Source organism: Cenococcum geophilum (assembly GCF_001692895.1).
Source record: "Cenococcum geophilum 1.58 unplaced genomic scaffold K441scaffold_1, whole genome shotgun sequence".
Taxonomy (NCBI): Eukaryota; Fungi; Ascomycota; class Dothideomycetes; order Gloniales; family Gloniaceae; genus Cenococcum; species Cenococcum geophilum.
The window spans coordinates 3,574,847-3,602,647 of NW_027137559.1; the positions used below are offsets into that span (position 1 = coordinate 3,574,847).

The window sequence follows — 27,801 nt, forward strand, 5'->3', positions numbered from 1 at the left end:
TGTATTAATTAAATCTATGTAGGGTATACGCGTACTTCTGATTCTGGTGTTCCGCACGGACCACATACTCGATGGACGCCAGCGGGTTAAGGGATAAAGTATTATTTGGCAAGTGGCAGATCATCCAACTCCTTCCTTAGAAATTGGCGGACTTTCTCCAACCCTTCTTGGATGATTTCAGTGTCATTAACAAAGCCGATTCGCACATACCCTTTGAACTCTTTCCCGAAACACTCTTCCCCAGGCACGAACATCACCCCCGTGTTCTCCAGCAATTGCCTACAGAATTCTATAGCGTTGATTGGAGATCCTTCCCTGTGAAACTTAACAAAAGCCGTCGTACCAGCGAGAGGCTTCACCCATTCGCAGACATCGTCATGCTTGATAACAAATCTATCCAGAATCTCCAAGTTCTTTTTAGCAAGCTGGATATTCTTACCTAGCAGATTATGCACCGTATTTTGGCTAAGGGCGAAGGCAGCAACCTGCTCATCTAGCTGGCTGACTGATATAGTCGTATAGTGCCGCGCTTCTGCAAGTTTCTTAATGATGTCATCAGAACGAGACGCGATCCAACCGACGCGGATGCCAGCTAAAGCATAGGCCTTGGACAGAGATCCTGTGGCTGTGGCGTGCTTGTAGCCCATGGATAAGATGGATGGAGGGAACTCCGAGTCCATAGGGGTGATGGAGTGGAAGATAGGTCGATAAACTTCATCGCTGAGGATCATGATGGAATGTTTGGCGGCTATGTCGATAATATTTTGGAGGAGGGACTTCTTCAATACGGCACCAGTGGGGTTGTTGGGATTGCTAAAATAGGTGAATTAGTATAAATTCCGGAGTCTTCAATAATATCGCGGGAAAAAAGATATTTAAAGTTTATGAATGCTCGCAAGGGTCCTACTTAATGACAATCAGCTTAGTATTGGGCTTGATGAGGGCCTTGAGCTCATCGGGATCTGGAACCCATTGTTTCTCCGGTCGCGCATGCCATAGATCCACTTCTGCTCCGATGGAAGCCGGAACCTCGTAGAGGGCCTGATATGTCGGGTAATGGCAGATANCATGGTCGCCAGGCCCAACAAGTGAGTAGAAAAATATATAATTGGCAGCAATGGCTCCGGGAGTGGAGAGTATATTCTCTGCTGGAAGCGGAGTACCGACTTTGGTCGAATAAAGCCTTGCAAGATTCGATCTAAGTGCTTCAGACCCCCGAATTGCTCCGTAGGTAAGTTTCTTTGAAAGCTGAATAACCTCTGCAGTTTTATCATCGGATAGGGCCTGTAGTTGCTGTATTGATATTGAGGCGCAACATGTTTCGGCAATGTTGTATTTGGCCTCTGTTTCGTACTTGTCCATCCACTTCAAGCTGTTAGTCTTCCAACATAACATCAACGTAGTCTCTACATTAGATTTTTGGAGATTACTATTGATACTTTGAGAACAATAATTGCAACCAAAAGGGGTGAAAGCACATAAGATCTTTGAATGACTTTAACTAGTTTTGTATGTCTTCCGTCGACGTTCTTACAGGTCCATAAGCTCTGGTAGACGACCAGAAAAGGCTGCTAAGTCTAGACAGATGAAAAGGGTGGTCTGATTGATGAAGAGATATTCTCTTACCAACTCTACTGAAAAGGGTTCGATTTTTACCATGTTGGTCAGAATTAATCCGTAGTCCTACCGAGGCTTTCTTGAAGTTTGAAGGAAAAGTATGATTTCTTGAGAAACTTTCGGGCAGGAGGAAGTAGAAGAAAATCCTTGTGTCAAGTTAAGCCGAAGGGCGCGGTCTTACGCTTGATGCTTCCAGCCACACGTCAAAAGCTTGAAGCTGTTTAGAAAGGTTGAGTATGTAGCTTTCGCATCACCACAGCCACATCACTACTTGATAACTAGACAGTATGAATCTCAACGCGGACAACACGTGCGTACTGCTGGGATTCTCAATATCAGGCCAAAGACGCGTCGGCTTGAAGTGCAGCACCGCCGAAGGATTTAATCCGGTCTTGGCTCGCCGCAGTTCGCTGCACCGTCTCCAGGCTCCCCCAGTGTTCATCTCATCGTTTGGACAACATCGACATCAAACATTATCGTCCTTTCAGGAAGATTTGGACTTATCACCCGCTTACACCTTGTGTGCGAAGCTCCAACCTGTCACATCAATACGAGCTCTGAAGTAAGCTTCGTCGACTGACGGAGCGACGCGATGCGCTGCACACGATGGGGCACCTCTCTACTGGTCTCTCTAGCTCTATTATGGCCTTCTGGAGCTCAGAAGACCCATCGCAATCACACCAGTGTCGATCTCTTAGACTCACCCTTCTCCCTCTACGATGACCGACCCGATGGATGTCCTCCATGCTTCAACTGCAATCTCGAAGACTTCGCCTGCCATCAGTTTGCTCCGTGTAGCAAGGCAAATGGCAAGTGTAACTGTCCGCCTGGGTTTGGAGGAGAGGACTGCTCAGATCCTGTTTGCGGTTCGCTGGCGGATGGCAAAGATCGCATGCCGAGAAATGATAGATACTGTGAGTGTAAAGAAGGCTGGGAGGGGATAAACTGTAATGTATGCAAAACCAACAAAGTATGTAATGCTTTGATGCCCGAGGGCAAGGGAGGAATATGTTATCGAGAAGGACTTTTGGTCAACGAAAACTACCAAATGTGCGACATCACAAATCGAAAGATTTTGGATCAACTCAAGGAGCAAAAACCACAAGCAACGTTCTCTTGTCAGAAAGAGACGGAGGAGTGTAATTTCCAATGTAAGACAAGCCATACACCGCACACTTTCTCCGCTGACAGCGTTAGTCTGGGTGGATCAAAAGGAATCCTTTTACTGTGCCTTAGATACCTGCGTATGGAGTGCCACCGCCGAATCCAACCGTAATACTACCAAGTACAAATGCGAAAACATTAAGTGCAAATGTATACCAGGCAGGATGCTCTGTGGAGAGGAGGGCTCCATCGATATTGGAGATTTCTTAGTCCAAGAGATCAAGGGCCCTGCCGAATTTTCATCGATATCCACCGAAGGTGGCGGCAAAGAGGATGGCAGCGTATTCTCTGAGCCTGCTATGAATGATCTCATCTCCAGTGTTTTCGGTGATAAGAGCATAACCCTTAATTGTCACTCTGGCGAATGTCTATACCAAACGGAAGTTCCAGGCTATGAAAGGCCTGTGAAGAAGATCAATACGCCTTTGATTGCTGGAGTCATTGCGGGATGTGCGCTTTTTGTAGTCGCTTGCATCCTTCTTGTCTGGTACTTGGCGAGAAGAGCTGCCAGGAGGAGGTGGGGCCCCATTCATCTGTCCGACGATGAAGAAGATGAAAACGCGAAGCTTTTGGCGGACCATAAACCTGCGGCTTTATATTTTGAGAATGTGTCCTATCAATTGAATGGCAAGCGGATATTATCGGGCATTACCGGCGCTGTACATCCGGGAGAATTACTGGCTATCATGGGAGCATCAGGTGCTGGTAAAACCACATTCCTCGACATTCTCGCTCGAAAGAACAAACGTGGCATGGTTAATGGCGAATTCTACCTTAATGGGGAGAAAGTCATTGATGATGAATTCAGGAGTGTCATTGGTTTCGTTGATCAGGAAGATACCATGCTCCCCACTCTTACGGTCCACGAGACGATCCTCGACTCAGCCTTGCTACGCCTGCCTAAAGAGATGAGCCGTGCCTCTAAGGAACAGAAAGTTGAAGATGTGGAGAAACAACTAGGAATTTACCATATCCGGCATCAAACCATTGGCTCTGAAGAGGGCAGCGGACGTGGTATCTCTGGTGGCGAGAAGCGAAGAGTTGGAATTGCCTGCGAGCTTGTAACAAGCCCAAGTATTCTTTTCTTGGATGAGCCTACGAGCGGTCTAGATGCTTTCAACGCCTTCAACGTCGTGGAATGCCTGGTCAACCTGGTCAAGAACTACAACAGGACTGTCATCTTCACAATTCATCAGCCAAGATCAAACATTGTGGCTCTCTTTGACCAGCTCATCCTCCTTGCAAAGGGTAGGACAGTATACTCAGGGCCATTCTCCAGCTGCCAACCTTACTTCAATAATATCGGATTCTCCTGTCCCCCAGGTTTCAATATCGCCGACTATCTAGTGGATTTGACTATGCACGCTGGCACTGTACACAAGCCTATCGACGAAGACAGCTCTTTGTTTACCAGAGACGGGCTTCGGACTAGCGCGAGCAGTGCAGTCGCTGTTAAATCTATTCCTAGTATATCTAATACGAGCTTTGGGCCAGACACAGCTGGTAGCCCTAGCAACTCCAGTCTCCGCCCCAAACACAAGAGAAGAACATCAATCAGGCAACAACAGGAGAGAGAGCTCTTTACAAGGAAAAAGAGCGGTGCTCAAGATGGTACGATTACCCCTAAGACCGACGATGAAGCATCACTCCTTGATCACCGGGAGAGTAATGCACAATGGCTAAAATTGTCACGTCAACAAGGTGCCCCTCCGCCACAGATCCTTGATGATCCCGATGAGCTGCCGCCACCAGCAAATGGCGGCACTGGCACAAATATCGATACTCTAGTTGCTGCGTATGCGACATCAGATGTAGCTGGTCAACTACACGAAGATATCAATGATGCCATCACCAATGCGAATGAAGCTAATGCAACTCCCAACGGCGAACAAGAAGCTAATGGTTTCGTTGCATCGGGCAAAGTCAGAGGCTTCCGCAAAGTTGGCTGGGGTGGCCAGTTCATCATTCTCTCAATGAGAACGTGGCGAAATCTCTACAGGAACCCAATGCTGATGCTGACCCATTATGCTATCGCCATTGTGCTTGCTGTTTTCCTCGGCTTTCTCTTCTACGGTCTCACAGACGACATTAAGGGCTTCCAAAACCGACTTGGTCTGTTCTTCTTCGTTTTGGCCCTTTTCGGTTTCAGCACTTTGACTATCTTGACGGTGTTTGCACCAGAGCGTCTGTTGTTCACTCGAGAACGGGCTAAAGGGTACTACTCTCCGGTATCGTACTTCGCGGCCAAGGTGCTTTTCGACATTGTACCCTTACGGCTTATTCCACCGATTATCTTGGGTGCTATTGTGTATCCGATGACCGGGCTAATCCCCGCATGGCCACAATTTTTGAAATTTATACTTTTCCTAGTTCTCTTCAATCTTGCCGCGGCAGCGATATTCCTGTTCATTGGAATCGTTTTCAGAAACAGTGGAGTAGCAAACTTAATCGGTATATTGGTGATGCTGTTTAGCTTGCTCTTCTCAGGTTTCTTCCTGAATCAAGAGAGTATTCCAGTAGCTGCGAAGTGGCTGCAATCGGTAAGCAGGCTCCCTAATTCGAACACTACGTTTTTCATTCCTTGGACCTTCTGTTATGTGCATACTATGGAGCATTCGTTAACAAAATTACCTTCTAGCTCTCGATCTTCCACTACGCCTTCGAAGGTCTCATTGTCAATGAAGTCAAATATCTCAGTCTCGTGGACCACAAATACGGCCTAGATATCGAAGTTCCTGGTTCCGCCATCCTCAGCTCCTTCGGTTTCAATGTTATGGCTCTTTGGCGTGACTGCATAGGCCTGGCCATCTTTGGCGGTATATTCGTTGTTCTTGCGTATGCCACCATGCATATACTTCTGCTGGAGAGGAGGTGATTAGATAAATCAAGGTAGGAGACTATTTTGGATTCACGATTGTAGATAGGGGGTTTCACGGATGACATGTCATTCGTTTTCTCTTTCTTTTTTCTTTTTTCTTTTTTCTTTTTCCCATTTCCTTTATCTGTATATTTATGTGGTTGCCCTTGAGATTTGGGTCCTGCTGGTTTCTATGCATACGTTGGGCGCTTTCGTTTTTGTTAACGCTGAATACATGCGACTCTGTCGCTACTCAATTATTACCTGGAAAACTACCAAATCCTACAAGGTTGACACTATAAAGTGTCACCTTAAAGGAGCCCTGCGTGGCACTTCTGTTGACGACAGTCACTTACATATTGAAGGCTTGAAGCTATCGTCGCTGAAGGGAAAATTCGATTGAGATTACTACTTTAAAACAGGCTCCCAATTCGCCCTCCCAACAAACCCTTCAACCCCCTCATCACTCTCTACCTCTCGAGCCAACCTCCCAGTTACAACACTCTGCTCGACCTCAGCGCCGAGCACGAAGAAAGGCTCAAAACCTTGTCTTACTTTTCGAACCCATCTTCCCTTGTTCTGGCCGTGTTTGAGCTGCACGAACCCTGAGTTTTCGTGGTCTAGCGTTACGAACCATCGTCGCTGATGCACAGACCCTATGCTATTAGTCGCGCCTGTGTAGGCATTCGTGGCGTGGATGAGAGCCGCTTCAGAGTCTGGTGCTTCGTTTTCTGAGGCGTCGGTGACAGCAAAGGTGATATCGAGCTCCGGGTTGGTGATTGTCGAAATCGGAGTCGGTGGATGGGACACGCTGCTTTCGAGAAGCTGACGAAGTCTTACGCCTACGGTTTTGGGGGGTGACTAGAATTTGAGAGTGAGTGTCGTTTGCAGAGGTAGGCGTACAGGGTTGCAAATCAGTTAACGAGGTTTCAATATTGAATTGAATTGGTTGCCAACTCAATCAATTCAACCAACTGAGAGTTCGCCGGCTTGGCAACTCAATCAATCTGGAGGCCTTAATTGAATAGAATTGGTTGATAAATATTGAAGCTTTTGATATTATATATATTACTAGAGTTAACAAGTCGTAATACTCCAAACCTTATCTGGTAATGCAGCGTCAAAAATTACCTTTTTTACTGCCGCATCTCGACCCTTTAATAACGTCCAGTTATTATAAAAATACTACGAGGTAGGAGCTCTTTAGCTTCTCTATCTATTACATTAAGTAACGACGTCGTGGCTATATTATATAAAACCTACGCAGCGGCGACGTAGAGGTTACGCTCCCTAACCAGCAGGCAAAGGACCAGACTATCACCCAGGGAGACACCCCCGAGTGTAAGATCCTCCGCCAGGACTACCCAGTCGAAGTAATGGGAGTACCACTTAGTACACAAGTAGAAAGCGGACGAGGCGCTATAAATGCACAGCTTATCCAGAGGATTACAGAGGCCACCAAAAAACTAGCCCCCGGAATTACTATAACTAGAGTCGCATGGCTCCACAAAGAACGCACAACGTATACAGGAGAATCACCAGGGTTCCAAAAGGTCAAAACGCGCGGCACCCTAATAATCAACCTACCAACCCAAGAGATGCAGGCAACAGTAGCCCGTAAAGGAGTAGTTATAGACAGCCTTTGGTATGAAGCCCGGCTATACCACTACGGAGTCTAAGTCTAATAATGCTTTAGATGCCAACAATAGGGATATACCTAGAACGTATGCGGGAAGCAAGTAAGGTGCGGAGAGTGCGCCGACAACCACGACACTAGGGACTGCCCTAAGGACAAGGGAGTTAGATGCATAAATTACGGAAAAGAATATAGAGTAAGGTAGAAGGCGGAATGCAGAACCTACTAGGTATACCTAGAAGCCACTAGGACAAGACAAGCCTAACTGCACTAGATTATAGCCACGCTCCGGGGAAACGCATATAAGGAGAAGAAGATAAGCAGGGCAAATAACGGTGGCTGGATAATCGAATAGCGGAAGAGAACTAGGATACCTACCCTAATAGGAGCAGCCTCTGCCTAACTAGCAGTAAAACGAGCCGTAGGACGCCCACGAGGCAGCATTAACGCCGCCAGAGACCTATCCTAATAAAGAATCCCAATTGTAGCGGCCCTAAGTAAAACGCCCTAGATACGAATAGAAGACGCCTATAAGTCACCAGACGAACTATAAAAGGATTAACAATAATATAATACAACTATAAACACTTAAACTATAGAGCAACACGCCCTTTATTTAACAGCCTAGACCTAGAAGAATACTAGATAATAGCCCTATAGGAGCTAGCGTATAATAAATAAACCCGTAAAACGTACCAACTAAAAGGATACTACCTCCTATATAAACTAAACCCGTTTACCCGCGTATGCTTCCTAATTAGCNAANNNATTAACACACAGGCCTANAGCTATNANACTATTAGCCCTAATATAGCTAAACTACAAATAGCTACAAATAGGGGCTAAATTAGTATAATTAATATCTATAACCTAAGCGATAATAGGCCCCAGATAACTACGTGGGGGCTACTCTAATAAATAATTAATATAGTAGAAGGCGAGATAATAGTCCTAGGGGACTTCAATACACACTATACAGCATGGGGAGGATAGTAGGCCATAGTAGAAGTATAGGCGACTTACCTACTTAACGAACTAGAAACGCAAGGCCTCGCCCTAACTACCCTAATAGGCGAACCTACCTGGAAAAGAGGAACCTAAGAGAGTATAATTAACCTTATATTTATACACGAAGCACTAGTAGACTGGCTAGCTTTCTATAGGCTAGAGAATATATAGGCAATAACTGCAGACTATATACCTATACGGATAACCCTTAACGTTAACGTACTAGCGTAATAAACCCGCCAGAGATACGCCATCTAGAAACTTAATTAGGAAAAATATACTTAGGAAATTACCAATAGGCTAGCAACAATACCTTAGGTAACGCTAGAGGATATCTAGAAGACTATAAGTAACTACCTAAATAAGCACTGCCCAATAGCCCAGCCTAGTAAATACGCTTAGCGCGAATAGTTACCAGAGGCAGCGTAGATACTTATAGGCTTAAGGAGAGCAAGGCGACAGTATAGTAAGATAGGCGAGGTTTACCACTAATAGAGTTATAAAGCCCTAAAGAATAGGCTTAAGAAGATAATACGGAAGGAGAGTAGAAACAGCTAGCGCCGGTTCCTTAAGGAAATTACTTTAGACCCTACTAAGCTACACAACTAGGGACTCTAGCGAATGTTAAAGTGGAGTAAATAAGCCGCAGGGGAAACACTAGGGGACCCTTACCTACCCGCACTATATTGGACAGTATACGACTAGTACATAAATAATAATAGGGAAAAAATAAGAATATTAGTAGAGAGGTTCTTCCCAGGCGTAGGCTAAGTAGACTTATAGGACACTAGCAACTAAGACTACCCCCTACCCCTAGAGATAAGCCAGATAGTCTTAATAAAGGACATAAAAGAAGCTATTCGGAAGCTCCCTATAGGCAAAGCGGTAGGACTAAATAGGATCCCAAATAAGGTAATTAAGGCTGCGTTAGAAGCCTTAGCAATACTACTAGCAAACGCTATAACTACCTACCTATACGAAGGCAAACTACTAGACTGCTATAAAGTAACAACTATAGTCGTCTTAAAAAAGCTAAATAAAAAGGACTACTCTTTCCTAGGAAGCTACTAACCAATTACCCTTAAAAATATGCTAGGAAAGCTGCTAGAAAAGATAGTTATAAAGCGTATATAAGACGCCGCAGAGGAGTAAGGACTACTACTATAGACATAAATAGGCGCAAGAAAGAAGCGATTAACCCTCTTAGCCCTCTCCCTAATTACCTCTAGCGTTTAGGCGGCGTAGCAAGCCCGCCTAGGATGCGTAGTATCTATACTCAGCTTAGACCTAAGTAGAGCCTTTAATAACATATCGTATAAGAGACTCCTATAGATCCTAAGAAAGAAGGGTCTACTAGACTAGATAGTTAAGTTTATATAAGCCTTTCTAATAGGGCGTACTACTAAGATAGTATTTAAGGGCTATAAAAGCGAATTAATACTAATACCTATAGGTATCCTATAGGGGTCGCCCCTATCGCCAATCCTATTCTTATTCTTTATATCTAAGCTACTAGAGATATTTAAGAGCAACTAGGAAATAGTAGCCTTAGGATTTATAGATAATATAAACCTAATTATATAGGGAAACATAGCAGTAGAAAACTGCACTAGACTAAACTAGGCGCATAATAGGTGCGTTATATAGGCAAAACGGCATAGCGCTAAATTTGCACTAGATAAATACCAGCTTATCTATTTTATAAGGAAAAGGAGGGCAAATAACGACCTAGTGTTAATAGTAAGCATTTAGGGCTACGAAGCAAAACTAGAAGCCACCCTTAAGGTCCTAGGGGTATGGGTGGACGCTAGACTAAACTAGAATGCGTATATTACACAAGCGACTTATAGGGGAGCAGCAGCATTTGTAGCAATATTGCGTATCGCAGCCTTAACCTAGGGACCCTTATTTAGACGCATATAACTACTATATATAGCTATAGTAAGGCTAATAATGCTATACGGCGCCTAGATCTGGGGCGTAGACCTAAAAGGCAAGCTACTAGCAAAAAGCTCCCTAGAGCCACTAGTTAAACTATAAAACTAATACCTACGTAGAATTACAGGGGCCTATAAGAGGACACTACGTACCGCACTAGAACGCGAAGTAGTAGTACCTCTACTAGACATATATATAGATATAATTGCTATATAAAGAGCAGCTATAGTATAAGACCACCTAGTGGAGAAGGATATATGCTAAACACTTAATCGTATATAAGGAGTAAGGGCCCCCCAAAGGGGTAATGCGCCCAAGCTTATAAGCCAGGAAGCCCTCCGCCTACGTACGATAGAGAAAGAACAGGAAATATAGGAGCTACTATAACACTAAGCGAAGACCCGGCGCCACGCCGGCGGAGTACTACCACGGTAGTAGAGGATAGGAGGCCACCAGCATAAGTGGAGATCTACTACATGCATCGCAAGATAGGTAGATATTAAGTGGAACCAACAATGGAAGAAGGCGGCAAAAACACAGAGGGCAGCTATATAGATCACCCTATAGATAATACTAACTCTCCCCCTATACAAAGGACAGACGAAGGTAGAATCTACGGCCGCCTTCCTACTAAGGATAGAGGTCCTAGGGCTAAATGCATAGCTAGCAAGCATCTATGTCCCAAATATTACGCCACACTATACGTGCGGATGGCCTACACAGTTAGTACGCCATGTACTACTATTCTGCAACTAACGCACTGTAAAAGACCAGTTGTTCGCTAGAGCAGGCACAAATAATATTACCCAAATGCTTTCTATAAGTAGGGGTCTATATAAAGCAGCACAATGGCTTATAAGCCAAGGAGTCCTTTAGCAGTTCTAGATAGCAAATAAGATCTAGCAGGAGGACACTAAAGGATACACCCCCTTCTAGTCCCTTAGAGACTGGACACCCCCTACCTAGTTAAAGGTGGCACGCTGGCGAATTACTAAACCCTTTTACTACCCCCTAGATCTTCTAAGACACCTTGGAAGCATAGTACGTAAGGCAGACATTATATAAAGGTACACAGGCTAGGCGAAGGCGGAGCGCGTAAGACTAGCTGAAAGGATATACCTAGGTTTTCCCCCCTAGGGGGTTTTTCCTATATATAGAAGGTAGAAGCCTGCATGGACCTAAAAAGGGACCGAATCGGGCGATAAATAGAATTAATAATATTATATAAAATATTAGATATGAGCAGTCGGTCGCATTTTATCCAAAATACACCAAAATACACCAAAATTACCTTTTTTACTGCCGTATCTCGACCCTTTTATAACGCCTAGTTATTATAAAAATACTACAAGGTAGGAGCTCCTTAGCTCCTCTATCTATTGTATTAAATAACGACGTTGTAGCTATATTATATAAAATATTAGATAGGCAGCCGGTCGCATTTTACCCAAAACTCGTCGCTTTGAGTCGAACTAGTCGAGCCAAAAAGTCACTCTACTTCTTTCTACCTATAATTTTAATAACTTACTTTTATACTACGGCGTTTTTATATAAATATTCTTAAACAGTAGCTTTAGTTATATAATCGATTAGATTTTTAAAAATACGTTATTTAGGGTAGAAGTAGGGCGTTAGAAAAGGTAGTAGAAAGGTACCAGTCTCGAATCGCCCCTCCTCATACTAGCAAGGGTCTGGTAAAGCTATACTAGTTAAGTACTAGCGAGACTTACTGTCTTGGTTGCCGACCGTGGAACTCGCTGGTTCGGTGTATCAGGATAGCCATGCTTAGTTTCCGACGGCCGACAGATGATCGTTTTCGCAGTGTTCTACGATGATCAGGAAGACGAAATGAATCACTGTGGCGTTCTTCTGTTGTACGGCTGAGGTGGGAAGCGCCAACTTGCAAGCCACTCGGCTATCTGCAAACATAAGGCGGGCACTCCCTTTCGCCGCTCCCTTAGCATCCTGTCGCTATCATTTTCAGCCTTCTAGATGTGTCGATCTGGAGAACTCGTGTATTGATTGATCTATGAAGGAAAAGAGACTATATATACATGATGTCGGTGCAGGACCAGCGGGGGGGGTAGGTGATAGGGAGTAGGTGATCAAGTCAAGCTGGTGTAGGTGACTGAGTCGAGAGGGGTAGGTAACTGAATCGGGTGGCAAGACAACCTGATTCAGGTCGACAAGATGGCATAAAAACCGTCCACTGTTTTGTACGCTTCCAAATTCCGGCTACACTGACAAACACTCTCCGCATCGATGCTCAAATGAAGCAACTACCTTGCGGCTATCACACCCGAGTCACAGACACGGAAGCAGTACGGCTTTCTAGAGAGGAGTGTCGAAGAAATTACTTCGAATTATTGAACCGCCAGCTATGCCGGTTATTTCCGAAATTTGTTAGTAATTCGCAAGTTCAAACATCGCCGGAACGTGAGATGGGCAGGGCCGCGGTTCTCGAGTACTCGAAAGGAATATGCTCCAGGCAGAAAGTTGTCAAGAGACAAAGATTATTCTTGCCTGAAGATCTCTCACGGAATCACATAGAAGTTCTTGGTTCCCAAGCTTCTTTGGCGCTCACTGGGACGAGTCTACTGCACCTATCTTCAACCATCGATCTCCGTTTTGCCGATTCTCAGAGGGCGGGTTTCTCATAAGGTATCCTTCAAACCAGCCTATCGAAATTGACACAGAATCCAGCCTGGGCAGCAATGTATATTCCTGGAATGCTAATGTGAATCGCCATGTTTACTGCTATAATCCGAAGGGGCCGTTGATCGACTACCCGAAAAGCTACCATATCCTTTCATTCTGGACTACGAGCATGGGGATTGACGGCTCGTGGGACGATAAGCGTTGCCCCCCCCCCCACCCATTGATAGCACCCCATCTGATAATGTACTTGATGTGAAGCGGTGCTACTTGTCGATCCCCCAATTGGTGACTATGTTAAGGCGCTTCCAAGTTACCTCCGGGATTTCGCGGGAGGTGTGCTCTGCAGTTGGCATCACGAGCTGTTTGGATTCATCGTCAACGTCAAATTCAGAATGAATGTTCTCATCAAGGAGGTCGAAGCACATGACTGCGTTAGGCCTGGATCATAGCGGTGTCGTCACTGGTGTCACAGTCCCGAGATGGGAGCAAGACGGTTGGAGAGCGATCCATGAGTCCTGCGCCACGGCCATCGCGATGGCGGATATGTTTTCACAGTCTTACTTGCAGTTCATCGGTATACGGGAAGCGCAACTGTCGAACAAGAGCGCGATGAGTTTGGCCAGAATCACAAATCTGACGATGCTGTTTGTACCACTGTCTACCATAGCTGCTATTTTCTCCATGGGCGACGAGTTCTCACCGGGGAAAGGAAAAGGCTGGATCTTCTAGGTAATCTCTTTGCCAGTGCTGTTTCTGATGTTTGTGTATATTAGAAAGTCACGTCTGCTAATGAAGCAGCTTTGGACGGCAAGGCGAGGTATTCTGCGAAAGAACCGGGTACACTTCTGCCGCTTTACATCCTATCTCGAGCATATCGAAGACTCGAAGGTGTCGGCAAGATACCGGTACGGCGAGCTCAGGCTGACAAGGCTGAGCTTCTACGCGCTACTGTTCCTTCGTAAGTTCCATTTCGAACAGGTCTATGGGGATTTCTTTGGGCAGTTTTATGGACCAATACTTTTTGTACTACGTATAGGTATAGAGTCCGATTTCGACGGCCAGTTATCTATATATATAATCTATACTAATATATAATACGCTAAGTATCTTAGATTAACCTAAGGCTTATCTTTCCCCTTAAGTTTACACCGGTATCTTACTAATCTAAATAATATAATCTCGTTTTCCAGTACTAAAATACGCCGGTTGATTCTTCCGTGGACTATATGTTAGTGGCAGTGGTTTTAGTCATTTTTTCACGCGTCCGAAATATTAGGATAAAGTGGTGACTGCGTACGTCAAGAATCTTGGTGGTTTATATAATGGTTTGTATAACAAGGGTAAGTCTTCACCTCGGCCTAATCACTCTCTTCAAACTCCATGGTTATCTCGCGTCGGCGGCCATGCACATCCCGACATCTCTGCACAAGGCCTTTACTTCGCCTATTTCTGGAACGGCACCGAAGGCGTGATCAGTGGAACCAGTGCATTTTGTCCCCTAACATCTGGCATTATCTCTCTTGTTAACGATGCGCTAATCGTCTCTGGAAAGCCTGCGCTTGGCTTCCTTAATCCCTGCATCTATTCCAAAGGACTTAAAGGCTTTACCGATACCGTGAACGGGTCGTCTCATGGATGTAACACGGATGGTTTCCCAACGGCTCCTAGATGGGATCCAGTGACTAGATTTGGAACACCCGTAAGTTAATATATACCTCCCGTCCTCTGTATATCTTCTCTCGAGTTTGGCGGAAGAGCTTAAGGATGAACAAGGACTGACTGAGATCTCGTGTGCAGGTTTTCCCAGAGCTGTTAGAGTTGGCTGGTGGATATTACCATTGAATAGAAAATAACTGACTGGGAGCCGACATTAAAGTGGAAATAGTATCACATAATGTCCTCTTTAATTGCTGCCCAGGTGATTCCGGACAAAGCTACGAGCCACAAAATATAACGTTGAACCCATAAGCAAGACAGAAGATAAGTATATCTGACAGAGATTACTTAAGTGCTACTAGAATCATAATACAGTCTAGTTACTTATATATGGTTGAGGTGTATAACAGACGCCTGAAGCAAATACTGGATTCTTGACATGGGCGTAAATTCAAGTTCGCATAACATCATTTCACCCCGACCTTGATGCAGCACTAAGCCTTCAAAAACGCCACAGAGCAATGCCAAAATATCCCCACATCCATACCAAATGCCGAATCTAGACGCAAATAATAATCGGTTATTTGAGAAACGCATTCGATATTTCGCTTCACGACCAGACATGAAACAACAACCCTCAATAAACAGTCAAGCAGCTGACCGCCCCATTCTTGAGGACTTCGAAAATCATGCCCGGAAACCCAAAAAGTTCTACGTTCCCCACACTACCGTCTCCAGCATCTGTATTTACTGAAGACGCGTTCGCAAACTTCTTCTTGGGGGCAGAACCGTCTTCCCAGCCGCCTAGAAGTTCGCAAGAACTCCCAGGGCTGTCACCCCAGCCCCTATTCAGAGCCATACCACGTTGCTGGAGTCGCTCTTCTTCTTCACTGTCATAGTAGCTTTTGAAGACTTCTTTCAGACGGCCGGAAATATCGGCGAATCTCATCTCGGAGTTGAGTGGCTCTTTGTATTGCGCGGAGGGGACGTGCTCGAGTGTCCATCTACTCCGACGATGGCGGTTGAATTGGTAGGAGCCGGGGATGTTTCCGTGGAAGATAATTTTGGTGGCTGTGAGATGGTTCAGTGGTTGTGCGCTGAGTTCTCCCTCTTCGTGTTCGTCTGCCTCGCGGCGTTGGGATGTAGGCGAGGCGGGAGAGATTTGCGTGGGCTGGGAGATGAGAATGTCGAATCCGTGGTGGTAGTAGTTGTAAAAATGCTCCGCGGCGGCAACTTCGCGATCGTTGGCTTCCGTTGCCGCATCTTCATCGTCTTCCCATTCTTCTTCATTGTCCGTCCCAACAATCGATTCATTATCGGAATCTAGGCCATCGTCGTGCGCGTCGTTCGATAGCCCACCGGAAACATCCGATGCATCACTAGCCCTGCGCTCCTTGTGGATTGACAGACGATGGTCGTTTTTCCTGTATGTCGAATCCGGTGCTCCAAGTTCCATGATCAGATCCTGAGGAGTTGTTTCGCTTAGTGTTATCCAGAATGGTGGGCTGGACCGCCGGATGAGTTCTATCCTACCCTCACCGTGAATCTTGACGAGCTCTATCTCATCTGGTCCGCTTTCTTTACCTTTCCCGGCAAGACTTTGAGTTCGTGGATTTGGCGGAGTTGCAGTAAATAATGTCCCTCGGGCTTTTTGCCATGATTCGCCGCTAAATATTGCCATGGATGTCGCTAGTCCAGTAGCTGACGACGACAGTAACGATATGAAGTCTTTCTTTGGGGAGTATGCGGAATGCTGCACAGGGAAGTTGAAGGCAATCCCGGGGTACGAGAGGTTGTATATTCCTTTCGCGTTTTCATTGTTCAATGTCGGGGGAAGGTATTCACCACCATACGTAGGTCCCAATAGCTTATCGTAAATGTGCCTAAACTTGGGTCCATTAGGTGCCGCCATCATCTCCGCAACACCTTCCGGCGCCTTATATACTTCAATATCCTTGTAGACTAGTTTCGCTTTCGCAAAGTCTCGTACTTCGATGAGGCGGAGTCGTTGATCGGGACCATCGAACTGCAGACGCAGCCCGTTCTCGGGTAATACGACGTGGACTGGGGAGGAAATAGGATGGTCTTGGTCATGGTAAAGTTGAAATCTTGGGTAAAGCTTGACCTCGGCTTTTATTGTGGTCAAAATTTCATGGAGAGAACACCCAAGAGCTGGTGTGAACTGGACGTTAGTAATTACGATGGCAGAAGAGGACATGAGTTAACTAGAAGGTTTGGGCGTACTTATGAAGCCTATCGAACGGCCTGGAACCACCTGCATTATGGTGTTTTCTGTGTTGTCCATTCTCTCGGACGGAAGCGTAAATGCTTAAGTTGAACTCTGCGCTGTCAGGCTTCAGTTTGGAATGTATCCTCGTGCTTTGTTCACGCGGACGACAGTAGTGAGACACTGGAGGTTGGATGCATCAGCGCAACAAAATCGGAGCCCGATACCATAGAAAGACCACCCGATTTTGAGGCACACCAATGCAGCTTGAAACTCCCTTGGACGAGGTAGTGGTCTACTTTAGCAAGCATAAGGTGGGGTGGAGGCAACGGGTGAGTCTTGAGAGCGTCAACCTTCCCCTGGAACTCCCACGCACCTCGTAAGATAATTATGTATAGTAAAGATAGCCTTTTAAAGCTCTGCAATAAGGACTGAAGCAACGCAGGAGTTCGTCTGGCGAGCTTCCAGCCATACGTAGGCAGCCTGGGGTGCTCGGAACGAACTAAATGACCGATAACGATAAGACTTGGTGGAAAGCTTGGCACTAAGAAAGTAAACAAACAAGCCGTCCGCTACTCCACCAACATCCACGGCATTGCTAACCACACAGCGCACCCCGAATTTCCAAATTCATAATGTTCGGCATTCCACGAGCTGGGCCACCTCCAGGCAGGAAGGTTCCTACAATGCGCCCTCCCAGCATGCGCCCTCCTCTTAATATGCGCGCCAGATCAGCGACACCTGCTACGAGCGGCCGTATTTCGCCTACAGAATCAGTCGCATCAGTCACCACGAATGCTTCTCGAGCTCGCTCACCTACTTCACAGCATGGGGGTACTAAAAGAAAGGAGCGAGACTACGAGAATGAAGGGGGAGAGGAAACAAATATCAATGTTGTTGTCCGATGCCGAGGCCGTAACGATCGCGAAGTGCGCGAGAACAGCGGTGTTGTCGTTTTTACGGATGGTATTAAGGGGAATTCTGTTGAGCTTTCAATGGGCCCCAGCGCCTTAAGTAACAAGACTTATCACTTCGATAAAGTATTTTCTCCTGCGGCCGACCAAGGCATGATCTTCGACGAAGTTGTTGTACCAATTCTTGATGAGGTATGTAAAGCTTTCTCGTGTATACTATGCATATTAACCTGGATTGAAGGTACTTGCTGGTTTCAATTGCACTATTTTTGCCTATGGACAGACGGGAACTGGCAAAACATACACCATGTCCGGAGATATATCGGATACCCTTCCTCTACCAGATGCTGCTGGTATCATCCCACGGGTTCTGTACTCACTCTTTAGCAAGCTCGACACCGAGGAGTCGGAAAACTCGGTAAAGTGCTCGTTCATAGAGCTGTACAACGAGGAACTACGAGATCTACTGTCTGCAGACGACAATGTGAAGCTGAAGATATTTGATGACAACAGCAAAAAGGGTCATAGCTCGACTTTAGTACAAGGCATGGAAGAATCACATATCAAATCTGCATCGAAAGGAATTCAGCTTCTCCGTGAAGGAAGTCACAAACGCCAAGTTGCGGCCACAAAATGTAACGATCTCAGTTCCCGAAGTCACACCGTTTTCACTGTGACCGTTTACATAAAGCGAACAACAGAGACTGGGGAGGATATTGTAAGCGCCGGCAAGCTTAATCTTGTTGACCTGGCTGGAAGTGAAAATATTCAGCGAAGTGGAGCAGAGAACAAGCGCGCAGCCGAAGCTGGCCTCATTAACAAGAGTTTATTGACTCTAGGCCGTGTTATCAATGCACTAGTTGAGCGCGGATCACATATCCCCTACCGAGAATCGAAATTGACACGCCTTCTACAAGACTCCTTAGGTGGCCGGACGAAAACGTGCATCATTGCTACATTATCGCCAGCAAAGAGCAATTTGGAGGAAACGATTTCCACATTGGACTACGCTTTCCGTGCAAAGAATATTCGCAACAAACCACAGATCAACCAAATGGTCTCTAAGAAAACATTACTCCGGGAATTTACGGCTGAAATCGAGAAGCTAAAGAGTGAACTCATTGCAACGAGGCAGCGGAATGGTGTCTATCTGACTCAGGAATCATATGAAGAGATTACCACGGAGAGTGAATCAAGGAGAATTCTCAGCGAAGAACAGCGTGACAAGCTCGAGACCATGGAAGTTAATCTCCGGAACAAGGTCCAAGAGCTCTTCTCATTGACAAGCAACTTCAACAATCTCAAGAAGGACAACGAAACGACAAAGATGGTTTTGGACGGCACAAAGAGTCTCTTAGAAAAGACTGAGGTTGTTTTGGCACACACCCGGCAAAATCTAGCGGAAGAAACATTGCTTCGAAAAGCGCACGAAAAGACTGAGGAGGATTTAGCAAACATTGGCCAAGATTTGATTGCTACACTTGGAAAAACAACGTCTGATATTGGAGGTCTTCATTCCAAGATTCGCCGCAAGTCTGATCTTCAATCCATGAACCGCAAAAATTGGACGTCATCGCAATCCCAAGTGTCGGATACTACGCGAGTAGTAGAGGACCGCATTGGGGACTTCCAGGCCCAGCAAGAACAACTTATCACCAGATTATCGTCCCGTATGCAAAGTTTTGTGCATGATGAGTTAGAGAAGCTAGGTTCGTCTCAAGCGTTCCTCGAAGAGAAGATGAAGTCTTTTGAGTTATCGGAAATGGAAGTGAATGAGCAAACCGCGAAAGCAAGGGATGACATGAATGAAGTGCTGGAAGAGATTAAGACACTACGGGAAGACGTCAAACAGAAGGTTGGGGCTGGCTTAAATGATTTATCCGTCGCTGCGCAAAGGATATCAGCCGGCATTGTCACCGAGCTGGAGGCTTTCCATACTCAGGTGGGATTGATAATCACTGGGAAGATTTATGAGACTATTTGCTAACCAACTGTAGTTGCATTCGTCCTATGCTTCTCTAGGGCGAGACTTCAAGAGCACATTTGACGATCTTGTAAAACATCTTAACGAACAGCAGGCTGAGGCCAATCAGCTTCGTCATCAAATTGTTCAGGCCGATATGGCTCTGCTTGCGGCTAACAGCACTGCGCAAAACAAGTTAACTCAAGTCATAAATGAGGAAAAACTAAAGGCTGCGGAAGAACGACAACATCTCCTTACGCAGATCACCTCTCTGGTCAATTCCACGGCAGAAGCTCAGGAAAGCAGGATGACGAGCAAGATTATCGGTGTGAGCGAAGGCATCGATTCTGCGCATGCGGCGTACAACACCGTTCATGATGCTTATAATCAAGACATGGACAATTGGTCTAAGAAATCGAAAGAGCTAGTCAGCAGTGTTGTTAGCTCAAGAGACAGCGTTAAGACCAAGATTAAGGCAGACTTCGCCGTAAGCTTCCCCACATGTCTCTTCAGACCCAACTAATATTCTTATTGTAGAGCGCCAATACTCACATGACTTCCCTCCATACAACTACTACTTCAGTCCATGATAGCACCGTTAGTATTGTGGCAGCCCAGATGTCCCACATGGATACACAGCTCCATTCCCTGGATGAAATCGTGTCTCGTGTCCGTGACCAGAATAACGCCCATCATGCGGCTCACACCTCTTCTCTTGGATCTCTCTCCTCGACTGTGCAATCCTCTTATTCCAGCATCGGTGATCATCTCTCAACCTCTTTCGCACGCGTAGAAGCACTCGATTCCGACATGACTGCTGAAACAGCCGCTCTCAGAGGCACACTCCCAACGCTTGCCTCCGACGCCGAAATCCGTGCACTGCTCAAGGAACTGAGAGATGAAATCGAAAGCCAAACCCTGCTCGAATATATTCCAACAGGCAAGACACCTACGCGCACAAACTACGCCTATCCTTCCAACCTCCCACGAACCGAAGGTCACGAACTCCTCATCTCTCGACTCCGTGGGCGCTCAGATTCTTCCTCCGATCCAACACGCAGTCCGAGTAAAGGAATGGTATTCAATGATGCGCATACGGAAGAGCCTGCATTCGGCGCATCAACTACTGCATCGAACGTCCGTCCTACAAGTTCGACGAGCTCAGCCACAGTGGGCTCGACAATTAGTTCACTTCGGGAATTAGACGTTAACGTTGTTGCGCAAGACGCGGCCTCTACCACACCCACTGAAAATGTATCAACGGCCATGCCTCCACTGAAAAAGCAAAACACCAATGGGAGCAGTCATGGAGGGTCATATTCGGCGGAGAGCAAATTGCCAATGAAGAAAGGAGCGCGAATGACTGTTGCTGGAGTTGGGCTGAGCGTCGGAGATAGAGAAAACCTTCCTGTCTCAATGAATTTCAGTGCGAGCGTTGGGCAGGGTGGAGGACGGAAGCTGAGGAGTCATGGGAATGGGTGAAGCTGAATTATTCGCACGGTGGCGGCCTGCTTTTAAGGCGTCTTGGGGTTTTGCTTGGTTGTATTCGTATGGGCCTTCCCTGGAGTCTTTGGATGGCTTAGACCATTTCGAGGAATTTTGCTTGTTTTGAGCCATGGTTAAAATTCTGCTTTAGAGTTTATGTTGATAGATGTTCTCCTATGCTGTGCTGTAATCATTAAACTCGGAATGGAGTTTACCACATGCTTTCATCGGACATGCACAGAAATCTTCATATACCACTACTAGCGATTCTATAGAGCATTCAAACGATTCAAGGGCTTCTCGGTGCTCAATTAGAATTTTTCAATAGGTATCATGCGTATAGCGCTTCTGAGCGGGGCTCCGCTGAGTAATCCCCCGTTTTTCGACTACGGCAACATGATAGCATCAAGTCCATGTACAAGTCCATGTACAAGTCCAACAAATAATTCTCGATCTTCCCGGCCGCTCTCCTCCTCATACCCCTCTTCAGCCCTCTCCCATGCTTTCCATATCCGCCCGTAGTATCCGTTGCCACACTCCCAGCAATGCATTTGCTCGCCCCACGTCGAGTCCGCAACCGCTTTCCAGATCGCCGTCACATCGACCGTCATTCAGACGTATATAGGATCCAGCAATCAGCCGGCTCGTAGACAAACTGCAGCGGGATCTGATCTGCAGAGGTGTCGCCATGCCTTATCCCGTCTCTGAAGTTCACATTGTGCACGGTGCCAATGGCGGCGCGGTAAAAGGGCAACTGGTTGTAGTAATCGCCCAGCTCGGTCGTGTTGTAGCAGGCCTGCTCATCGGGTTCCTCGGGCGTAGCGTACGCGTACGCACTTGGGCTAGGTTCTGGATGTAATCCCACGGGAAGTCGTTCGTGCCCTTGACGCCGCCAACGGCTTGGCTTATCTCGTGGCGGCTGCGTCCGCCCATCGCGATTGTCTTGATCCCCGCTTGTTGACGCATGAGCTCCGAGAAGGTTGTGCAGGTTGACGCGCAGTAGCCGTCTGTTACGATGACGACGTCCTCGGCGGCGAATGGCCGGGTTACGTTGGTGAGGCTACCGCAGCCTGGATGTAGATGTTGTCGCTATTCAGGGGTGTGAGAACGTCGAAGAGGTTCCAGCGGATGATATTGGTGGGGTTGTCGCCATAATAGTGCTGCAGGCCGAATTTAGCGGCCCAGGAGGGGAAGTTTTTGTAGTTGATGTTGACGTCGGTGCGAGAGTTGAAGGCGCTCGAAACGATGTCGGATTCAATCTCGGTCAGAGTCGCGTTAGACGTGTCGAGCGTGCGCGGAACCTGTCCAGCAACTTCGGGGTACTTTTTACCGATGAGATTAGTGTTTTCGAAAAGATAGCTCCTCCGCCATTCGCGCTGACATCTAGTTTTACCCGCTGCTTTCGCCGTAGAAATAAACTGCTTCCCAACCGCTTGAAATGAAATCTCAGCTGAATCCAGAGAAACGAAGGACGGGACACTAGGGACTGCGACATTAGAATATTCATCGCCTTCAAAGTAATAACCGCCAATCAAGTTATTTATCTGAAGGGCAACCGGTGATGGGTACCCTGGAGCTGGAGTACTGGCTGCGGCTGAAGATGTTGTCGGTGTTGTATTGGAAGTAGCGGCATTTTGGCTGGTTGCAGTGCCTGAGGGAGTAGAGAACTATAGCTCCTAAAGACTCTCCGCTCGTGATGCCGGTAAATGGAATGGGGAGTTTCGCAAAGTCCATATAGGTGACTTTCGTCCCATTGACGAATCCCAATTCCATCGTAGTTCCTGGGTAAAGCCAGCGGTCACGACCTCCCCCAGTAAACGTTCCCATACCAGAACCAGGCGTACCCAATGACACCTGGGCCAACTCATGGAAAACATTAATGTAAAGAGCATCACGATCTTGAAGAGATCTAAATTGACTCCAGTTTTCGAGGTAGCTGGTCGCCTTTTCTCCATTGATGGTAACAATCAGGGATGGGTATACGAAGCGTTTCCCAGCGAAGCTGCAAGAATATCTGGATATGCATAAGGCTTTGGTAGGGAAGTGCCGTCTTCAGATACGGAGACTAGGGGAATCGGGCGGCTTCAATTAAACACCATGCCAATTACATCAAGTATATATACGAAGTGACCATTATGCGTTGATTGCAAGAGGTGGTATAGGCTCCATCTGAACTATTAAACGAAGTCAGCTTATGTGTAGCAATCATAAAATAGCTTCACTTCCCTTGGAATAATCAATGATTCTTTATAGACGGATCCTAAAGAGTGCTTTGAAACAATATGATAAGTTGTGAAGCAACGTTGACCAAGCTCGGAACACATCCGGAACAACTGTTGTACTCTTTTGCGTTTCTTTTGTCGAGCTCATGAGTCGCGCTAAAACTCAGCAATTCTTCATGCTTTTACAATTGAAACTCAAGAAGATCATTAAAGAGTCCTGATCGGTTCGTATCCGTGTTTTTCTTAGGTATTTGGGTGGGGTTTGGAGTATTTTCTCGAGTTTCGAAGTCCTCGCACACAACCACTAGGCAGGGGAGTTTAAGAGCTGCCTCTTCAGGAAGCCGTGAAACACGCTCAAAAGCCAACCATTCGCCAGCTCTGCGAGATACAGCCATCGAGACCGTAAACATTCTAGTATCCCCGGTAAACATGCTCCTGAGGTAAGTCCTGGAAACATAGTGGTGGGCATTGTATGGCACAGATGAAGTGGAAGTGGAGAAGGATACAAACAGTCGATGAGCTGTCTGCTGGCGATGGTGTGTTGCACAAACATACAAGCAGAGAAAACTGGGCGTCGATGGTCTCATTCCATCAAACAAGCCATCCTCCCGCTCGATGAGCCCGAGACCGTTGAGATGGATCCCTCGGTCAAGCACCTCCGAAGCCCCCAAATCCCGAAGAAAAGCCGAATCCCATAATTTTCACGGCTGCCAGATACAACCACAAAGAATACAACGCAACCCACAATGCTACCATGCTAACTCCAACCCGCCTTCTGCGCGCACAATGGACATCGACATTGCACCTTCCCAAATCCGCCTTCCCAGCGCGGCCGACGCCCGCATCCACTGCTCTGTACCTAAAACGATGCACCGATGACTTGTACTCGTGGCAGCAATCCAAGCGCTATGATCGCAATTGCAATGCCAATCCAAGGCCTGAAACATTCGTATTGCATGATGGGCCGCCATACGCGAATGGCCCATTGCACGTCGGGCATGCGCTCAACAAGATTACGAAGGACCTAGTTTGTAGATTCCAAGTTGGGCAAGGAAAGCTAGTGAACTACATTCCAGGCTGGGATTGCCATGGGTTGCCGATTGAGATTAAGGTATTACAAGCACGGAAAGGGCAAGGAGCTGGAGATGGAAATGGGAAGACAGAATCACGTCTCAGCGCTGTCAAAGTGCGGGAGGCGGCTAAGCAGTTGGCGGCGGGAACAGTTCGCGAGCAGATGGAGGGCTTTAAAAAATGGGCAGTTATGGGCGATTGGGAAAATGCATACAAAACTATGAATAAGGACTTTGAAATGAGGCAGCTTGGGGTCTTCAAGGAGATGGTCGAGAAGGGTGAGGTCCGTCTCTGAAATTGTGATGTTTAGGGATTTACGCCCTTTACTGCCCTCAATTGAATCTCCCCAAGGGTTCAGGACTATTCTAACTATTTCAGGTCTGATATATCGAAAATATAAACCCGTATATTGGTCACCATCATCAGGCACGGCTCTTGCCGAAGCCGAGCTAGAATATGACGAGAACCACACTTCCACAGCCGCTTTTGTGAAGTTTCCGTTACAGATTTCAGAAAATTTCAGAAGGGAGTTTCAATCAATAGACTGGAAAACCCTTAATGCTGTCATATGGACAACAACACCGTGGACACTACCCGCTAATAAGGCCATTGCTGTCCACAAAGATATGGACTATTCCGTTGTCGTGAATCCAGATATGCCGAATGGACAACTTCTGGTGGCGACATCTCGAATTGAGTACCTTGAATCTGTCTTGGGACACGAACTCGATATAGTCAAGAGTGGAATTCTAGGTTCAAAATTGGCAGGGAATCTTCATTACCGTAACCCGCTCCATGGAAGGCATGCTAAGCCTCAGCCTATCATACACGCGGACTTTGTTTCCGACATTTCCGGTTCAGGTCTTGTTCATCTTGCTCCGGGACATGGGACGGACGACTACAACGTCTGCAGCGAGCTTTCCATTCCGGCTTTCGCACCTGTAGATGATCAAGGAAGGTATACCGATGTTGCTTTACCGGAGCAGCCTGACCTATTTCAGGGACTGTCTGTCCAGGGCGAAGGCACAAATGCAGTCTTAAGCTATCTCAAGGGCATGGACATCGATTACGTCGTTGGCACGCATGTGATCAAACATAAATATCCCATTGACTGGCGAACCAAACAGCCTGTTATTGTACGAGCAACGGAGCAATGGTTTGCCAATGTTGACGGAATAAAGTTTGGATCAATGCAGGCTCTTGAGGATGTCAACTTCATCCCCGAAGGAGGTAAGGTGCGGCTTCAAAGCTTCATCGAAGGACGTAGCCAGTGGTGTATCTCTCGGCAGCGCGCCTGGGGTGTTCCAATTCCGGCTTTGTACCGGACTGATACTGGAAAGCATGAAGCAGTAATGAATGGTCCCACTATTGGTCACATCATGGAAGTTATTGAAAAGCGTGGGATAGATGCCTGGTGGACAGACCCCGAGGATGATATGGCATGGATCCCTGAGCATTTAGAAGGGGCCTATGTTCGTGGCAAGGATACGATGGACGTCTGGTTTGACAGCGGAACTAGTTGGACCCTTCTTCGTGAGAGGAGCAATGGACCTGTTGCGGATGTATATTTGGAGGGAACGGATCAACACCGTGGCTGGTTTCAGTCGTCTCTCCTTACATATGTCGCTCATCAAGCTAAATCAGAGGAAGTTGCCCAAGGGATTGCGCATGAATCACAAACTAGTGATTATAAGATCAAACCACCTTTCAAGACCCTCATCACACATGGCTTCACCCTTGATCAAGATGGCCGCAAGATGAGTAAGTCACTTGGCAATGTCATCTCTCCGGATGAAATCATGTCAGGCTCTCTACTTCCGCCTTTAAAACACAAGAAACAAAAGGGCAAGGGCAAGGCTAAAAACGATATTAATGATCCTAAGCTTACATACGACGCCATGGGCCCGGACGCGCTCCGTCTCTGGGTAGCAAGTAGTGACTACACGAAGGATGTAGTCATTGGCCAACCAATCCTACAAGCCGTCAATACAGCCCTACATAAGTACCGCGTAACATTCAAGTGGCTGCTCGGTGTTCTTGGGCTCCAAACGCGAGGGTTTGACTCCCTCGATCTTCGTACACTACACACTCAGCTTTTAGACTCGGACATCTCTTTCATAGATAAGATTGCCCTGCATCGACTATCGCAAGTGTCTAGAGAAGTCCACTCACATTACGCCGCTTACGAATTCTTCCGCGGCATCAACGCATTAAACAAGTATATCGCACACGATCTCTCAGCATTCTATTTTGAAACGCTCAAAGACCGAATCTACGCCGGCTCCACCACCGACCGTCTCTCCGCCGAACGCGTCTTAGGCATTATATTCTGGGAGCTCTGCCAGATGCTCGCCCCAGTTTGTCCTTTGCTGGTTGAAGAAGTCTGGGAATGGACGCCGAAGCCTGTGAAAGACGTTTCGGAGCACCCTGCGCGGGTGGTCTGGACGCCGTTCGACTTACCCGTGGCGGATGTCGAAATGCAGAAGTTGAATCGCCAGATTGAGGTGCTGAGCTCGGCTCATACTGCGATCAAGGCCGCGCAGGAGCGTGCGAGAGCAGAAAAGAAATTGGGGAGTGGGCTGGAGTCCTCGGTGCTTATCTCCCTACCGAAGCAGGCAGATAAGCATGTTGTAGACCTTCTCAATGACAACCGTGAGGAGGAACTGGCGGGTATCTTTGTGGTTTCCGGTGTCAGTGTTGTGGAAGCTGAGGGTGTAGATACCATGTTGAAGGAATTGAAGCCCGCGTGGAAATTCGAAGAACCCTTCGATATCCACGCGGACGAGGAGTCGAAACATGCAAAAAAAGGAACCGGTTTGGTTATGGTGGTTCCCCCAACCCAGCATAAATGCCCCCGATGTTGGCGGTTTGTAGCGCCGGAGCCGGAGGCATTGTGCCAGAGGTGCGATGAGGCAGTAAAGGAAGATAAGGAATAAGACGACTATGAAAATTTTGTATTGGCTTGTATGAGTAGATAGACTGTATAATAGAACTGTAAGATAATTTTATCATGCAGACAAATTCGTACTGTATCCATCCCACTCCTAGAAACGCATGATCCTTACGGATTAACGACAACTGTTGGCTGTTCCTTTTGGTACCAATCATTTGGAAGCAGAGATTCGAAATGCCATATAGGCTGTAAGCAGAGCAAGAAATAACATGCCTGGGCCACAGGTCATGTAATTCTAGATGGCTGACAATGAACGATAGTTTTCACCATTATAGCACCAGGGAAGAACACTGAGCATCCTAACAGAACATCCACAGAAAACCGACCTTCGAAATTATGTGCAAGGCTACCGCCAGCTTTGCTCCCGGCTATTGTGAAGATGAAGATAGCCAACTGCAGCCCATGGATCCATATGGATATTGAAGGAGTTGG

General features: G+C 46.7%; 9 protein-coding genes across 9 annotated transcripts; 6 read left to right on the plus strand and 3 right to left on the minus strand.

The window, feature by feature from the left end:
- Positions 1 to 23: 23 nt before the first annotated feature.
- Positions 24 to 1,954, minus strand: K441DRAFT_650373 (PLP-dependent transferase). Its single transcript, XM_067647023.1, has 3 exons — positions 1,627 to 1,954; positions 908 to 1,365; positions 24 to 813 (listed from the first exon to the last, which is right to left on the minus strand). The coding sequence occupies exons 1-3, from the start codon at positions 1,657 to 1,659 to the stop codon at positions 102 to 104; spliced, it is 1,203 nt and encodes a 400-aa protein (XP_067510343.1). The 5' UTR covers positions 1,660 to 1,954; the 3' UTR covers positions 24 to 101.
- On the plus strand, positions 1,875 to 6,003 carry K441DRAFT_599812 (uncharacterized protein). The gene is made up of 3 exons (XM_067645164.1): positions 1,875 to 2,768; positions 2,815 to 5,321; positions 5,420 to 6,003. The coding sequence occupies exons 1-3, from the start codon at positions 2,210 to 2,212 to the stop codon at positions 5,654 to 5,656; spliced, it is 3,303 nt and encodes a 1,100-aa protein (XP_067510344.1). The 5' UTR covers positions 1,875 to 2,209; the 3' UTR covers positions 5,657 to 6,003.
- A 7,203-nt stretch (positions 6,004 to 13,206) lies between these two features.
- On the plus strand, positions 13,207 to 13,974 carry K441DRAFT_5344 (uncharacterized protein; the record flags this gene model as incomplete). Its single annotated transcript, XM_067642325.1, has 1 exon — positions 13,207 to 13,974. The coding sequence occupies exon 1, from the start codon at positions 13,635 to 13,637 to the stop codon at positions 13,971 to 13,973; it is 339 nt and encodes a 112-aa protein (XP_067510345.1). The 5' UTR covers positions 13,207 to 13,634.
- Positions 13,302 to 13,607, plus strand: K441DRAFT_672456 (uncharacterized protein; the record flags this gene model as incomplete). Its single annotated transcript, XM_067650552.1, has 1 exon — positions 13,302 to 13,607. The coding sequence occupies one exon, from the start codon at positions 13,302 to 13,304 to the stop codon at positions 13,605 to 13,607; it is 306 nt and encodes a 101-aa protein (XP_067510346.1).
- A 309-nt stretch (positions 13,975 to 14,283) lies between the features above and the next one.
- On the plus strand, positions 14,284 to 14,761 carry K441DRAFT_624863 (subtilisin-like protein; the record flags this gene model as incomplete). The annotated part of the gene is made up of 2 exons (XM_067646090.1): positions 14,284 to 14,577; positions 14,676 to 14,761. Coding segments are annotated over 2 exons (339 nt in total), but the record flags the coding sequence as incomplete, so codon positions are not given.
- A 91-nt stretch (positions 14,762 to 14,852) lies between these two features.
- On the minus strand, positions 14,853 to 17,236 carry K441DRAFT_599817 (uncharacterized protein). Its single transcript, XM_067645165.1, has 2 exons — positions 16,779 to 17,236; positions 14,853 to 16,706 (listed from the first exon to the last, which is right to left on the minus strand). The coding sequence occupies exons 1-2, from the start codon at positions 16,837 to 16,839 to the stop codon at positions 15,172 to 15,174; spliced, it is 1,596 nt and encodes a 531-aa protein (XP_067510348.1). The 5' UTR covers positions 16,840 to 17,236; the 3' UTR covers positions 14,853 to 15,171.
- A 121-nt stretch (positions 17,237 to 17,357) lies between these two features.
- Positions 17,358 to 21,432, plus strand: K441DRAFT_701966 (kinesin-domain-containing protein). The gene is made up of 4 exons (XM_067653378.1): positions 17,358 to 17,867; positions 17,917 to 19,617; positions 19,673 to 20,125; positions 20,176 to 21,432. Exons 1-4 carry the CDS (start codon positions 17,397 to 17,399, stop codon positions 21,118 to 21,120), a joined length of 3,570 nt encoding a protein of 1,189 aa, XP_067510349.1. The 5' UTR covers positions 17,358 to 17,396; the 3' UTR covers positions 21,121 to 21,432.
- K441DRAFT_691779 (uncharacterized protein) lies at positions 21,418 to 22,756 on the minus strand (the record flags this gene model as incomplete). Its single annotated transcript, XM_067652504.1, has 3 exons — positions 21,418 to 22,076; positions 22,174 to 22,609; positions 22,693 to 22,756. The coding sequence occupies 3 exons, from the start codon at positions 22,754 to 22,756 to the stop codon at positions 21,731 to 21,733; spliced, it is 846 nt and encodes a 281-aa protein (XP_067510350.1). The 3' UTR covers positions 21,418 to 21,730.
- An 806-nt stretch (positions 22,757 to 23,562) lies between these two features.
- On the plus strand, positions 23,563 to 27,430 carry K441DRAFT_691780 (isoleucyl-tRNA synthetase). Its single transcript, XM_067652505.1, has 3 exons — positions 23,563 to 23,881; positions 23,999 to 24,694; positions 24,795 to 27,430. Exons 1-3 carry the CDS (start codon positions 23,818 to 23,820, stop codon positions 27,350 to 27,352), a joined length of 3,318 nt encoding a protein of 1,105 aa, XP_067510351.1. The 5' UTR covers positions 23,563 to 23,817; the 3' UTR covers positions 27,353 to 27,430.
- The last annotated feature ends 371 nt before the right edge of the window (positions 27,431 to 27,801 follow it).

Coding starts and splice junctions, on each gene's coding strand:
- K441DRAFT_599817 (XM_067645165.1), bottom strand. CDS start 16,839: ATGGACAACACAGAAAACACCATAATGCAGGTGGTTCCAGGCCGTTCG. Junction 16,707..16,778: donor CCGTTCGATAGGCTTCATAA/GTACGCCCAAAC, acceptor AGTTCACACCAG/CTCTTGGGTGTTCTCTCCAT.
- K441DRAFT_599812 (XM_067645164.1), top strand. CDS start 2,210: ATGCGCTGCACACGATGGGGCACCTCTCTACTGGTCTCTCTAGCTCTA. Junction 2,769..2,814: donor GGAGGAGTGTAATTTCCAAT/GTAAGACAAGCC, acceptor TGACAGCGTTAG/TCTGGGTGGATCAAAAGGAA. Junction 5,322..5,419: donor CTGCGAAGTGGCTGCAATCG/GTAAGCAGGCTC, acceptor ATTACCTTCTAG/CTCTCGATCTTCCACTACGC.
- K441DRAFT_691780 (XM_067652505.1), top strand. CDS start 23,818: ATGGCACAGATGAAGTGGAAGTGGAGAAGGATACAAACAGTCGATGAG. Junction 23,882..23,998: donor TGAGCTGTCTGCTGGCGATG/GTGTGTTGCACA, acceptor CCCTCGGTCAAG/CACCTCCGAAGCCCCCAAAT. Junction 24,695..24,794: donor CAAGGAGATGGTCGAGAAGG/GTGAGGTCCGTC, acceptor TAACTATTTCAG/GTCTGATATATCGAAAATAT.
- K441DRAFT_701966 (XM_067653378.1), top strand. CDS start 17,397: ATGTTCGGCATTCCACGAGCTGGGCCACCTCCAGGCAGGAAGGTTCCT. Junction 17,868..17,916: donor TTGTACCAATTCTTGATGAG/GTATGTAAAGCT, acceptor CCTGGATTGAAG/GTACTTGCTGGTTTCAATTG. Junction 19,618..19,672: donor TGGAGGCTTTCCATACTCAG/GTGGGATTGATA, acceptor AACCAACTGTAG/TTGCATTCGTCCTATGCTTC.